General features: G+C 43.3%; 1 protein-coding gene across 2 annotated transcripts in view; it reads right to left on the bottom strand.

The window, feature by feature from the left end:
* Positions 1-15,350, bottom strand: part of MAMLD1 (mastermind like domain containing 1) — a 251,549-nt gene that overhangs the window by 81,392 nt on the left and 154,807 nt on the right. For both annotated transcript variants that reach the window (XM_053955905.1, XM_053955906.1), the window contains exon 1: positions 507-709. In XM_053955905.1, coding sequence (XP_053811880.1) covers positions 507-560 — 54 coding nt within the window. In that variant the 5' untranslated portion in view covers positions 561-709. Of the gene's footprint in view, positions 1-506 lie in introns of those variants that run through there.

Below are 15,350 nucleotides of genomic sequence, written 5' to 3'. Positions count from 1 at the left end.
GCGGGCTGGCGGTGCCGGGCGCACCGGCGGGTCCCCGCTCCCGCTCGCCCCCGACAGCATCCACCGCCTCTTCCCGCAGCCCAGCGCGTCACCATCCGAGCAATGACACGGAAACCCACGGAGCGTCCCCCGCTGCCGCGCACTGGCTGCCCCGCCGCCGTGCCCGGGACGGCACCGCACCGCAAATCACCTTCTTCACCACCATCTTAAAGCCCACGGACCCCCTCCCTCCTGCCCTCCTCTCCGTGGTCCGACTTGAGATCTGACCAGAATGGAGGGCGAAATTCCCCCCTCAGGTTTCTGTCCCCTTCCCTCCGGCGGCCCCGGCACACGGGACCCGCGGGCAGAGCGAGCCCAAGGCGGGCACTTTCTTAAACCACCCCTGCAAACTTTCCAGCCTGGCTGCGACCGTGCCGAGCCCGGTGAGCAACTATTCCGAGGCTGTTTAAGTCCTTTTAAACCAGCTCCTACTTTCCCAGCCCATATCGATTTCAAATGCTACTTACTGGAATATGTGGCTCCATCCGTGGTGCTTCTACCCGCTGGGAAACCAGCAGCATCTTGGACTGGGGATCAACCGGCTTTTAGATCCACTTTGGCTGTATTGAGCAAACCCAGCGCCGCAGAGGACTCGCAGCCTGTTTTCTCCTTTTAGGTTCCAGACAAGTTCATCCTGGCGTTGCAGTTTGCTAATGATTCACTGTCTGTCTCGATCTGCTCACTACATTTCCATCAACCCACAGCTTCCTCACTTAGAAGGTGGAGTTTGTGGGGTTTAAGTTACTGATAGGCATATCTAAGTGCTGTGTCACTCAAAGAGGAGGAGACACACACACACTCACACACACAGCCCGCACACTCACACACACGAACGGCGCCAGGCTTAAAGGGGAAGTAACGCTTTCTTCTCTACAGAAATTGAACACCTCACAGATCCAAGGATTTAATTTTTTTTTTCTCCGTGCATGAAGGCGAAAATTAACCAGCCTATGGTCAAAATTATACACACAAAAAGCTGCTTAGAATGTTTAGCACCTTCCTTGTAGAGTTTCAAATTTATTTAGTACAAAGTCAGATAGGTCAGAAAGCTACTGGCAATTAATAATTTTTTTTCCCCTTCCAAATCAAAGTGCTCAAATCACTGAAAAGAGAGCCCAAAGCATGAAGTGTAAGGGTTTGAGTTACTCTTACAAAGGGTAGTTTCCTGTCCCTTTATGACATACGATATTCAGCACTTCTCACACAAAAGGGTTAAACTCATTTCGCCCAGGTGAACCCAGGTTAGCAAGAGGGAAACAGCAGAGTTCTTTCATTTTCATCTTTTGTGCTATGTACATGTCTTTTTGAAGATAGACACAGTTCCAAATAGAGAGCTCCCATAAAGCCACACTCTTCTCATATGACTATAAATGTGCTTGCTACAAGCTGCAACCTCTGAATACTAATTTTGATAGACCATCAACTGAAAGCTGAGAACCTATTCAGACCTCCTCTTGGACTGTGCAGAAAGAACTGGGAAGATCAAGCTGCAGGCAGCTAGGGGAGCACACTGGGTCCACAAATAATTGCTGGTATAATTTTGTTTTATTACCTTGCTAAATCACTACAATTGTCACTCCTACCCTGATAAATTGGAGATGCTAGAAACCCTGTCCCAGTACATTGACTCAATGGATGAGGTGTGGAAGACTTACTAGCATTTGTAATAAAATGTCTAGTTTCTAAGATCATTCCTGAAATAGTGATATGAGTAAATTATGCTCTGTAAAATTAGGAAGAAAGTTATTTGAATACAACCCCTTTACTGTAACCAAATACATGAAAGTGGAGCCAGAATCTGGCCTTGCTTTCCTTAAAGTTTACCAGGCAGCAATCACCTTCAACTTGCAGTGAACTTAGACCTCCAAACCCACTTTGTACCCTGAGCTAATAAATATTGGCAGTAACAGTTCATCAACAGAGAAACATTGTTTTTTAGCTTTGTTGAAGCCTTTGGCTTGCCTGTGACAGCTAACAATGGGCCCGCTTCCCTGATTCCCTGAGCAGTATTTGTGGTATTTCAGTTTGCATTGTTTGGAAACTTACTGGTTTGCTTTCCTAGTGGTTTTGCCTTTTATATTATTTAAAATTACTTTGATCTATTTTGTCAATTAAAAAAAATAAACACAAAAATAGTAAACTTTTGTGGGTGCAAACACCCTGAATTCTACAGCCTCTGAGGGCCAGATCTCAAAAGGTTTCAGTGACTAAGAGGAGGTGTATTGACATCTGATGTTTGGGTTTGCTGGGCTGCCCAGACCGAATCTACTACCCTGCCTGAGGTGCTGAGGCCCAAAAACAGCATTAGGGCATCAGCATGGGATCTAAAAGAGCCAATATGCTGAGCAGGAGCCACCTAAAATGAGCAGGCTCAGCGAAGATACACATTCATCATGCTTAAATTAAGCTCCACCTGGAAGGAGGTGCCACTGTCTACCCAGTGTGCAATGTCAGAAACCCTCCCCTGAAGATACATGTGTGTAAGGGCTCCCATCTTTCTCCCTGGAGATTTTTGAACTAAAATACATACATATGGAACATGTAGGGCACCCAGGGATTCACACATGCTGTAGCTGGACCTACTGACAACGCCATGATCAGATGATGAACAGTGGGTCCATGTCAGTTTTTTTACATCAGTTATTGTCAAGAAGTTTTGTCATTTATGACTCTTGCCAAACATTTGAAGTTCCTGACAGATGACAATACTTCCTAAGAACTGTCATTTCCTTTGTTCACTTCATAAAACTAGACCAAAGGCCTCCCCCAAAATGAAGATGATGTGGGTAGGGTATATTGGAGTCCTGTCCCTGCTCTGCAGCAGGAATGATGCTGCCGCCTTTAGTTGCCAAGGGCACCTGCTTGCCAGGTAGTGGTTTGTGTTGTCCTCCGTAAGATGGGGTGTGCTCTCAGAGGGAAATCAAATCAAGACACTTTTAGCAGTTAGTCCATGACAGAATTGTGGCAACATTTTCCTTCTGAGCCTGCTGGCTTAAGGCGTGTAGGCTTCAGCAGCTCAGCAGCTCAGTGCCAAGTGTGCCCATGCTGCCAGACCTGGTGCACTGGGCTGATTGACCTGTATGGTATATGCTGGGGTGCTCAACAGTGGCAAGGACAGCTTTGTGTGTGCTCAAAAGTCTCATTTCAGGCAGTAGAAGCATTTAACAAACCCCTTGCAAAGACCACTCATTTTCAGTGATAGGTAATGGCTAAGCAGGGGATTTCAGGGCTCCAATTTTGATCTTTGGTGATTTAATTATGAGCCCTTTCTTTAGGCATATTTACTCTAGTTGACCTGGGGGAATCCTTGGCTGCTCTGGAATCAATAATAAAACTTTCACTGGCTTCTTCAGGGCACTATTTCATTTCTCAGGTTAGGCTCACCCTAAGCATGTTGCAGGCTACCTTATTGCTATGCTTCTGTCCTACTTTGAAAAAGTGACTTGTAGGATTCTGCAGAAAAGATGTGATTCTAATGGCATCAAGGCTGTTATGGCCATGAGGCTTGACAAAACATATTCTAGTACCTCAAATGCTTCTCCCAATGCTGGGCATCAAACCTGGGCCTGACTCGCTGTGATTAATTGCATTCTTTATCAATTTTACAGTAGTTTGCCACATTTCATTTAGCGTCTTTAATAGCCATAGAAAATATAGTTGGTTTTGTTCCTTTGTAAAACTAGTATCATTTCTTTCCACATAGAGATGTCTTATTCAAAAGCCAGAGTCAAGAGAGCTGAGAAATTATAACTTTATCTGAAAAATAACAAAAGGATGAGAAGAGTGCCTTGAACCAAAACAAGAACCCAAAAAACATAACAGACCAAAAATATCCCAAACAAGACCAATGTTTTTCTTTTACTCACTGTTCTGAAAAAGCAGTATCTTTCTACCTAAGGAGAACAGGAAAGGTGCAATATGCTAAATAACTGCCCAAAGTTGTGTTCACCAAACAAAAGGATTGTGCACTCAGACACAGCCTTGATGGGCTGTGTCAGCAACAGGCACTGCCAATGTAAGATGGCCAAGGGCTAGAGAAAAGGTCTGCATCCTCCAGGCTGGTGTGAACTAAAGATGCTACAACTGAGCATCCAGGTAACCATGATGCTGGGGCTCTGTTCTCTCAGGAGAACTGTGCCAGACTTCCAGCTGGCCTCTGGTGTTCCTGACATCAGAAAGGACAACAAGAAGTCTGAGCAGACAAAGGCTGCCCCACAGCACGTCTTGTACACTGAAGGGACTGAGCAGCAGAAGAATTTACCACAGATTCACTGATTCACTGATTTACCACAGATTCACTGAAGGATTCACAAGTTTGTCAGAAACAGATGGATGGCAAGCTTGTGATGCTTTCTACTTACACATTTGCCTGAAATCAGGTGAAATCAATGGCTTGGGCTGGATGAACCTTCAGTTGGACTAATCACTACTGCATTTCTTATGCTAGATCAGATCAGCAATCCAGGTAATTTGGTATCTTGTCTCTGACCACAGGCAATAGCTTCTGATGTCACAGAAGACAGAAAAGAAACTTCTACTGAACAGTTGCAGGACAAATTGCAGATAATGGTGCAAGCCTCTTAGCAAGTTTCTTTTTAAGCAAATCCAGTCTGTAATTGGCTGATGCTCAGAATCAGGAAGGCTCATGTCCTTTGGGTACTTCCCCATAGTACAGTGTAATAAACTAGGGATGAAATTGCTAATGCATGCAAAATTTCAATTCATTTCTGAAAGTCACAATACTATCAGCATCAGCAACAATGTGTTGGGTAAAACAGCATCTCAGGTCATTTCTGAATGTGTTTAATTGCATGTCCTTTTTCATAGAATCAAACCATTCTTTGATGCTATGGTTTGGGTTGGAAGACATCTTAAAGACCATTTACCTCCAGTCCTCTGCCATGGGCAGGGACACCTTCCACCAGACCAGGTGGCTCAGAACCCCATCCAAGCCCACTGTGAACACTTCCAGGGATGGGGTATCCACAGCTTCTCTGAGCAATCTGTGCCAGGGCCTCAACACTCAAAGTAAAGAAATCCTTCCTAATATTTAATCTACATCTACCATCTTTCAGTTTCTCTCTTTTCAGTCCTATCAATATATGATTTTTTTCCTACTAGAAGTATATAGAAAATACCTAAAAATAGATAAAATGCATCAATAAACAATTTAAATTTTCTCAGTAATGCCCGCTGCACTGAGTAATTCTCTAAGTCATATATAAAAATATATGTATATGTGTATAATTGGTAATGTAGCAGTTCAATTCTTTTAAAGAAATATTACTTTTAGGAAAATAAGCTTAAAAAAAAAAGCTTTTGATTGTATGCAGTTAATTAAAGGTTTTCAGCATGATCTTCACTGGACATGAACGAAGAACATGTATGATCAACTTTTTATAAGTCTTTCAACTTCCATAAGGCATTATTTACATGAGTTCCCATGGAAGAATCTATAGGTAAAAATCATCAAAGGATGGATGCCCATACTAACATTTCAGTGGGTACATTAATTACTTTAGAAAATTATATAAATTAAAGTGAATTACAATTTTGTCTTTTATACAGAAAAATAGACACCAATCTAATCTCTGTTAGAAGTTAAGAGATGACAACTCTGTGAGTAACTTCATATTTTCAGAAAAGTACATCACATAAAGTGTCTGTCTTCTACTAAAGTATCACTTAAAATCAAGTTGTTTATGTCTGCTTAGTGGCTAAATGCTTGTTTTAAATTGATATCTTTTGAACTTAATTTTTAAGCTCAGAAATCAATTATTTGCATAGCTCAGAGATCCACTTAGGCACATGCTAACATTATGTATGAGTGTCTCAGAATGGAAGGGATTACCCAAGTGCTGAGGGAAGCACGCAGATGATCAGTGTGGTGAAATGCTGACAGGTTGCTCAGAGGGTTGGGGGATGTCCCATCTCTGGAGACTTTCAAGGTCAGGTCAGACAGGGCTCTGAGCAACCTGATACAGTTGGAAAATGTCCCTGCTCAGTGCAGGGGGTCTGGACCAGATGATCTTTAAAGGTCCCCTCTGACCAAACCATTCTGTGATTCCATGAGCCACTTTTGTAGAAGATGTACGGACATTTCAATTCTGACCATCTTGCAGCTAATAAGATTTTTCATTAAAACCACAGAAGCTGATACAAATGAACACAATATCACATTTAATAGCTCTATTGTCAGCAACAATACATTGAAATGTTTGATAATGCATGACATTTCTCCAATTCTGACTTGTGCATAAAACATTTTCCCTCTTGAATTGTGATGTGTGCTCTCAGCAGGGCTGCTGCTGGCTCTGCCCAGTGAGCACAAACCCTGTGCTGGACTGCAGGTGTGTTGGATGGCAGGTCTGAGGCTGCTGCACATTCCACCTGCAGCCTCTGTCACATCTAAGAATAAAGTGACTGTCATTTGCTGAAGTGAGAGGTACCTGCAAACACTCAGGCATTGTTTAAACAAGCCTCTGTCTCTCCCCAGGAGATGCCTTTTCTCCAAGCATTATATTCAGCAGCCTTGTCACATTTATCAATTGCTCCAGCAGCCAAATGGGCACAGAGCCAGGTCCCAGCACATGGGGGGTATTGGATCAGGAGCAAACAGTGACAGGCATCACTTGCCAAATTTCCAGGTTAACAGTAGGTCTAGGCAATAGGACACACTTATTTGACTCCTGTACCCCACTGCAAGTAAGACACCACTCAGAATATGTAATAACACAAACAAAGCTTAGCGATAATTCTAGCCTTGCTGTTTCTCACTGCTGGATCACACCGTTCATATACAAGTGCAATGATCAGGGACATACAAACCTGCCTCGGTTCCTCTTGAAGTCAACAAAAAGGCAGAATCTGACCCATACCTGCTACAAGATATTCCAAAGTCCTTTAAATATTGAAGCATAAGAAAATGCTTCTACATTCACATAATTTTGCTTTCCTCAGGAAACACACCATATTCCCTTAATTTTCCCTTTCATTTCTAAAGCTGTCCTCTCTTTGCTAAAGCTATTTTTTAAAACATTCTCTATTTCATGACTGTCAAAGTATTCTTTCCATGCCAGATACATGGCAAAGTTACATATTCTTCAACTCAAAACAATTTACATGAATATTCATAAACTACCTGATGGCAGAATTGGCCCTGAGATTTAAACCCGTAAAACTCACAGAAACAAATGTTACCCTCTTTCCTTTGTCAGAGATCCCTTGGATCATGCTTAGAAATTATACTTTTATACAGTTGCCAAGAAAATGCAAAACCAGTGCATGAAACATTGTATGTTCTGTTTATTAAAGAAGAGTGTCTGTGATGATACAGATATTCAGCCAGACTAGGATGCTGCCAATGTCAGTTTGTGATTTACTAGAAATTATTGATTTCAATTCTTGGTTTCCCAGGGCTACTGAGCATATCCTGTCATATAAATATGCATCCGTTTGCTAGAGGCTGCAGCCTTCTGTAGAAATGAGTAGTGTCTCAACTAGTGTCAGATTTCTTGAACCAAAAAAATAAAGCTTTACTTCCCTTCAGTAAAGGAATGAATAAAAACTATTAAGATACATTTCTGTGTCAAATACAGTATCAACAAAACTATGACATCCATCCAGAATTGTACATTTTGTAATTCAAATAAATATGGTGGCATGGTCCAGAGAAATTGTGCTACCACCCTTCCTGTTCCCCAAAGGAAAGTACAAGACCAGTAACATCAGACTTCTCATACAACTCAAGAAACAGCCTGAACTTAACTACTTTTAGGTACATACTTACAAGTCAGTTATACATCATGCAGGTGCAAAAGGATGATGAGTATAGTTACTCTTTGTTCATTAGGGCCAAGAGTGATAGCTGAAGCGCCAGCACTTGTAAAAGGCAGAAAGGAGAATACCACTAGGAGCTCTTGGGAGCTCCAGCATGTGAGTCCTCTCAAACTGTCCCTCTCCCAGGACCCTCTGTTCTGCCCATCTTCTGCTCCTGGTCACCCAATGCATTCCTGCACAGTGTTTCTTTCATTTAGCCCTGCTACTCCTTAAGACCTTCTCTTGGTCCTTGTGCTGTGTTCACATCTCTAATTCCAGCTACCCACTCTGCTGTCTTCCCTTTCCCAAGGGAACTACTCCAGGGTGGAGACAGGTCTCTCATCTACCGCTGGAGCTGCCAGCATGTGCCACAGGGTACAAGGGCGTTTTTAGAATTTGGTGAAAGATGCTGACAATTCTGCTGCACGCAGAATGTGGTCCATACCAATCTCAGTGTTCAGAGAAGGGGTATGGTTCTATATTTTTCTCAAAAAAACCTCCCAGTTTTACCATCACTTTTCTCAAATCAATTGCATGCCCTAATGAATTCTATGTTTACAAAAATACAAAATATTCAAGGCTGACAGTGGTGGCAGAAATGACAGAATAAACAGGATAGCATTTTATTTTGTATTCTCGCTTGTTTATGTGCAGTGCAGAATAGATTAAGTTTGGGAACAAGAGAACAGGGCACAGCCTCACAGGACCAGCCAGTGTAATCTTTGCAAGTAAAGATTATAAGACAAGAATCAGCTTCGCTCCCTCCCTGCTGCTGTGGCTGGTGCAGCTGGGATAGGGAAGGCACTTCCCTTCAGAGAGGTGATGGTGATCATTCCTGCTTCTGCCTTCCAACTATACCCACCACTGTTTGGAGCAGCATCACCTGCAGTTTGCACATTACATTGAGGGAAGTTGGGTTTTGCCATAGCAGGATGGAAAAGGTGGGAAGCAGCTTCCAGCCGTGGGGAATGTTGCCTGGCTGATGCCTGTTTCCCACAAACACAACAGCCCCACAGAACAATGATCACCACACTGTGAAGGAAGGAACCCTCTCGTTTGGGGACAATTTTCAACTGGCTTGGAAATGAACCCCGGAATTCCTTCTGAGCACTCTGGCTCTTCCTAAAGTATTTGAAAACAACTTATTGCCAGATTATGGTGAGATCATCTTGCTCTTGCAGGAAAAAGAAAGGAGAGAGAAAAAGGAAGCACTGCAGCTTCCCAAGCCACTTTAGTACTAACAGCAGTATGATCCCTAATCAATGCAGAGGGGCTGACAGCAACAATAAGTGTTAACTGCTGAGCTGAAGGGGCTGTTTAACCTGGCTAGGAAAAGTTATTTCTGCCACAACTATTTGAAAAAAAACATTGGCAATTAAATTAATTCAAGCACATCCTCTCTTTTCATGGGAAAAATGTGAAAAAAAATCCAGGCAGAGAATAAATGGCACCTAGATTAATGAGAAACTGATCAAGAGAAAAATAATGGTTTTCTAAAGTATATTCATATTACATTCTGTGGTAGCACCATATGCTAGTTTCCTAGATGCTGGTAATCCTGATGTATTTTTATCTTGGCTAGTACCAAGGAGGGAGCGGTACAAGGCCAAGTTCTTCCCACATATCCATGTTGAAAGCAGTTTACCTTCACTCTGCGTTGTGAATGTGAACCAAGACAGCCATGCAACTGCTTCAGAGCATGCCTTTATTTTCTGGCTGTATCTGACTGGCTTTTAAAAATCATCCTAATGCATCTCTTGACTCTTTCATGAAGCCTCTTTTTCAATGATAGAGCCCAGAAATGTTGGACTTAGAAATCACAAGCCTCAACTGCTTCCATTTAAGGGTCAGATTCACTAATTAGATGCAGCAGGAGACTATAAATTGTTCACGTTCCAGACAGAGGAGAACAACAAAAAGCCATTCTGTGTTAGTGGGGATGTATTAACATATATGTAGGACTTCATTCTTCTCTAACTTGAACAAATATTCTTTAATCAGTCCTTAGAAATCACTTCTGAAGGTGGTGGCATTCTTCCATTACTAGACAGGGACAAACGGCTCTGACTGTACTAGAAAAAAGAACCACCACTAATTAACATTGTTTAATTGGATACATTTGAAATATCTATACCACAGGTGACCCTAACTCCAGCCTGCTGCTGAATTACCATACTAGCAGCCATGCTGCTCTGCTCCAGCTGCACCTCTAGACACTTAACCACAGACCTCGATGCAATTTCTGGTGCAGTGATTCTGAGGCTTTTGGGGAGTCAGCGGTCCAAGGACGAAAGTGATCACACATTCAAAATTCACATTATTTTGAACATTTTTGATAGATGCTGGTACAAGCATGTATCATAGTTTCCACAGGGGCCATGGGAAAGGGAAAGGGCTTTTGAGACAGCAGGATTGAAGTCAATGGCAATGAAATGCAGCACAGAGCTCGGAGCAGTTTTCTCAGGTGGGGCTCACCTGATAGAGAGCAGCCTAAAGAGGTGGGGCAAGAGGCAATTGCAACTTTGGGTGTAATGCCTAGGAGGAAAGCAGGCCATGATATGTCCTGGGAAAGCATGGGAGCCAAACAGCAATTCATCCACAAAAAAAAAAAAAAAAAAAAAAAAAAAAAAAAATTGTACATTTGTCTCAGTCAGGGACTTCAGACTTCAGGAGGAAAATCCAAGTGTCCCTGACCGTCTAGTTAGCAATTCATGCTATGCTCATCAGCACGGTATGTGACTCCCTGTGACCACACTGCCTTTTGGTAACTTTTAGCCACTCTAAAGATAGGTGTGGTAGCACCTCGGAGTCACTCTGGAAACCAGGAATACACGTTTGGGAGGCATCTTTTATAATTGGCATGGCTGAGCTGCAGCTCTGCCTCAGGCAGAAGGTAGACTCTGTCTCGCTGGGGGTGGTGAAATGAAATCTCTTAGCACAGAAAGAACACAGAGCAGCTCAGAAGCCTGGAAGAAGGGGCTGGCACCTGGGGTTGCACAGAACCTCCTTGCAAAGCAACTGGAAGGAATTTTTTTCCCCAAGTGAGGGAACTGTGCGGAGGATGTTGTTTCCGAAGTCACCAGTGAAGTAGGGAAATTGAAATACTGAGCTACAGGAATCTTTCTGCATTTTGGCAAGATTTGAATCCACAGCTGTTTATAAGAAAGTAATCAGTGGCCTGTCAAGCACTTTGAAGATGTTCTGAGTGCTAGAAAATTGTGATAAACTTATCTTTCTGTGCCTCTGTGTCTTGTGAGCGATTATTCAATCAGTGGGGTTGTTGACTGGAAGACTCAGCCAAACAGTGATTGGGTTTCTAAACTATTCAATTACCTCTAATGAAGAAGGATCAGAGAAACAACCCTTAAACACCTTAAACAGAGCAGCAATATTAACACACAAAATAACTCTCAGGAGAAACCTCCAGACACTTGCCAAGGTTGGCTTTGGAGCCAACTGTGATACAAATGCATAAAATATTAGTTCCTTAATGGTTGTGAAGTGTTGCTCTTTAAAGGTTACTGTCTTCCTGTCCAGACAAGGCTGCAGTGGAATGATGAATGAAGTGATCCATAAATCTGAGGTTTTCAAGCACCTGCAACTCCCATTGGGGTCAACAGGAATTTTGGATTACTGGGATTTAGCCAGTAAAACCTGATTCTGCATGAGATTAAGAATCCCCAGGGCTATTGGCCTCATCAGCCACAGTGTTTACCTGATGAAGTACTTGGAATGACGGCTCCAAAAATGCTGATTATTTGGACGCATGTTTGTGATGGGAGACTTGATCTCTAAAGCACAGGGACCAGGTCTGTGCCAGAGAGGCTGCCTGGAAGTGAAATTGGGAAGAAATCTCTCTGTGGCTGGCAGAGAAGCATAGTGATCCCTGCAAAAAGTGCAAGACAGGATTCTACTTCTGAGGCAATTTCTCTCTCTTCTCCATTACAAGTCTCACCATATACAAAGAGCTGACTTGTTATTGGAGGTCAAAGGAATGAATGAGCTCAAAAGAATGTGACGAGGAGAGAATGCTACAATTCCACTGGGAAGAGCTGCTTCTTTTTCTTTAACTTTTCCATTCAGTTAATATTTGACTGTGGCCTTGGAGCACAGTATCATCGGAATGCCTCTGCCCTGCTGCAGCACTGGACAGTCGGCTGGAGCATAAACACTGCACCTGCCTGTAGCTGTCTAGAAGCGCTGTGTGTGTCTGCATTTTTGAAAGTGTCTCACGGTTTTGTTTCCTGTGAATGTGCATTCAGCCCTGCACACTCGTGAAATGCTTAGCTGGGCTTGGGAGCGTGTACATAGTGGGCCACAGTGGGGGGATGGGGCAGGGGAAGAAAGAGGGGCTGTAAGGCAGCTTGAGAACTGATACCATGCTAGTGTGAAACTTCTTTGTGAAGGGAACAACACTGCCAGGTTTTGGCTTAAAGATTCTCAAACACTCCAGCAGCTTTAGAAACTTGAACGTGTCCTAGGCTCAGCTGTGTGCAGACACAATGCTGGAGAGGAGCCCCCATTTAAAATGGTGCCAAGGCTCCAACAGCTTCTGAAATTCCAGGATCAGGCCCTAAAAATAACAACACGTTTGACCCAACATAGCCAGCAGAGCAGAGGAGATGACAGGCTGCACAGCATAGTTCTAAGCCAGCTTTCCTAAACTGCAAACCCATTAAATATTTAGGTGGCCATATGCAAATCATTTAAATTCTGTTTCTCAGAAGCACACCATGGTGTACAGATGTGCTTTGTGCTGAGATCCTCATCCTAGGCTTTCAGCAACTGTTTATTTTAAACCGGTAAAGGACTTAAGTAATGGCTAATTGTGAGCTACCTTTTTTTTTTAAGGGTATTTATTTATGAGGGGAGGAGGGGGAGGAAGCAGAAACGCAAAGACCTGAGTTTCTGTCAGAGCAAACTCACATAGAAGAAAACACACTTTTATGACTGTACCAAAACCCCAGGATTACTCAGATATTTTCAACCCCCTCCATGGGTACCAATTTGCTAATTCAACAAATAAACAGCCCTTTATGTAGGAGCTGTCTCGTGGGCACTGTGAACGCTTTAGAGACTAGGGCCCCAGATCTTCTTTTCTTAATGTCACTGTGAATTTGCTTGTGGAAGTGTATGACACCGCACGGAGCCCAGCAGCTGAGCTCATGCTTCAGGCATTCTCCCAGGACCGAGGGGGAGGGGGCTCTCTGCCAGCCCTCGGCCGCCTCTCCCCTCGCATTTACACACACACAAATCATGTTATCATAGTGAAAATATGTAAGAATTCCAGGAAGCAGAGGAAGTTTGTATGTTGACCTTAATTTATTTTTTTCCAGAGGAAGATCACACTGAATGTAAAAAGGACGGTGGACGCTAGCTAAATTCATTTGCAGATATTTTAATTTTCATTGCAACTCTTTCTTTTGCCATATTTTGTCTTTTAGGATTAATGCTGTTTGTATTTTATCCCATGTGGCTACTTTGACTTAAGAGAACTGAAATCACTTGGTGAGAAGTCTATGAGACCTATTTGTATTAAAAAAAAAAAAAAATTGTAAAGGAGGTCCCAGGGCATTCTGGTTCCTATTTTCCATTACAGTACAGTAGAATTGGGTGAGACTGTTTCTGGAGGGAAGGGAAGGAAAGGGTGGATTAAAGAGTGGGCTAACACATTAGGCTTTGGCACATGGAGGCCTGGGTTTTATTTTGTTTTACAGTTCTGGGCTGGAACTCTTAAAATGCTGATCAGTTTGGCCCCAAACTCAATTGCACTTCTAAAAACACACTTAACTTTAAACCTGCAAATGCCTTTGGAAGACTGTGGGACCTTAGAAGCTGCTATTCTGGGAAGTGCAATTACCTGCACTGGCTGGTGCACAGCACCTTGCAACATCCAACCATTCCCAGCAGCTCATCCCTGATTCCTTGCCTCTCTCCCTGCCATCAGCTCATCCCAGCCTCCCTGCTCCTTTCATTAGTACTCACACCTGTGAGGCTTTGCACACATTCCAACACAGCCACTCCACCACCCCTAGCACACTGATGCAGAGCCAGGGAAATAGTACCTGAGTCCTTAAACACTCATCTCTCTCCTTGTACTGTGGACAATGTGGTCACACACTGACTTGTAAAACGGCAAGTAAAGATACCCCATTCCTCTTAACAACAAGGAGCCCAAGCATGGAACATATTTCTGTTTAATTGCAGGGGTCAGTTGTCCCTCATCCTGGCAGCCTCCATGAGGAACACCAGCCATGCCTGGTGGAGCACTGGCTGTGCCCTGTGCCCCCAGCACACCTGAGCCTGGTGGTTATTCCTGAGGAACCTCACGCCCTGTTGTGTGTTAGGGCTCTTCAGGTTTTGTAAAATATTCTTTGGCCAGCATATTTAACTTGTAATATGACTGGGCATTAATCCTGGACACATATTGAAGAGTTTGGTTTGAGAATTTATCAGATTGCTCAGAATTTCTTTGCAAACTATTTCATTCCTTATGTTTCTCTGTTGCAAACTTAAGCTCGAAGCCTGATTCAATTTTAAATGAGCAAGCCTGTTCTTCTAGCTAGCAGGCAGCCTGTGATGTATGTTTGGGCCAGGCATCCCCACCCAACAGCTCTGCTCAAACAAGTAGGGCCATCACAGCAAAATCTCCTGAACAGCTCGGTGTCGGCAGCCTCCCTGAAATCAAGGGATATGTCACTGAAGCTGTCAGTGTAGGACTTGTCCCACAGAATTTATTGCTCTATTCAAGTTTTCCTTTATTCTTTTCTACATGTTTTCTGAATGAACTTTTTTCTCTCTCCCTCTGATTGCCCCCCATTTTATTCTCTTACACATATTTCAAATACACACCTGCCTTCCCTGCCTCAGCTCTGGAGGGCTCAGGCAGAAGGTGGCAGGAAAAGCAGCATTTGAATTATATTTTGGTTTTCAGACTATTCAGACATAGATGTAGGCAATGCAAGCCTGCTACTTTGCATGTTGTGGCACTGAGGCTTTTTTCTTTTTTAAGCATACAACCCCCTACCAGCTGCAGTCTAGATTTACACCACAGGGTAGAATACAGTAGAACCAGATTGGAGATTAATCAAAGCAAATTCTGACCCGCTGTTACATGTGTCTCAAAGATTTAAAAAGTAAAAATAAAAAATGAGGAGGCTTTGCTTTGGTAATAAACATTAAAACAAAAAGGCACAACTTTCCCAAATATGCTGCGAAGAGAAGACAGATGCCTTTCTAAGGCTTCTTGGTGTCTCTAGCCGTTGTTGTGGATTCGTGGCTGTACGCTGCCAGCACGGGGAGCTGCCCCAGCAGGGTCCAGCATTCCTGGCTCCAGCACATGCTGTAAACATCCAGCGCCTTCTGGGGTGTCCGAGGCAGACTACAGAGCCCAGCTCACCTGCCTCCTGGTCACTGGGAAAACTCATGATCCAGAGCTTTTGGTGTAAGTTAACCACACTGCCCAGGAGAGAGCCAAAAAAAACCCCTGGGAT

The sequence above is a fragment of the Vidua chalybeata genome, chromosome 14 (genome assembly GCF_026979565.1).
Source record: "Vidua chalybeata isolate OUT-0048 chromosome 14, bVidCha1 merged haplotype, whole genome shotgun sequence".
Taxonomy (NCBI): Eukaryota; Metazoa; Chordata; class Aves; order Passeriformes; family Viduidae; genus Vidua; species Vidua chalybeata.
This window is presented reverse-complemented; position numbering and strand designations above follow the sequence as displayed.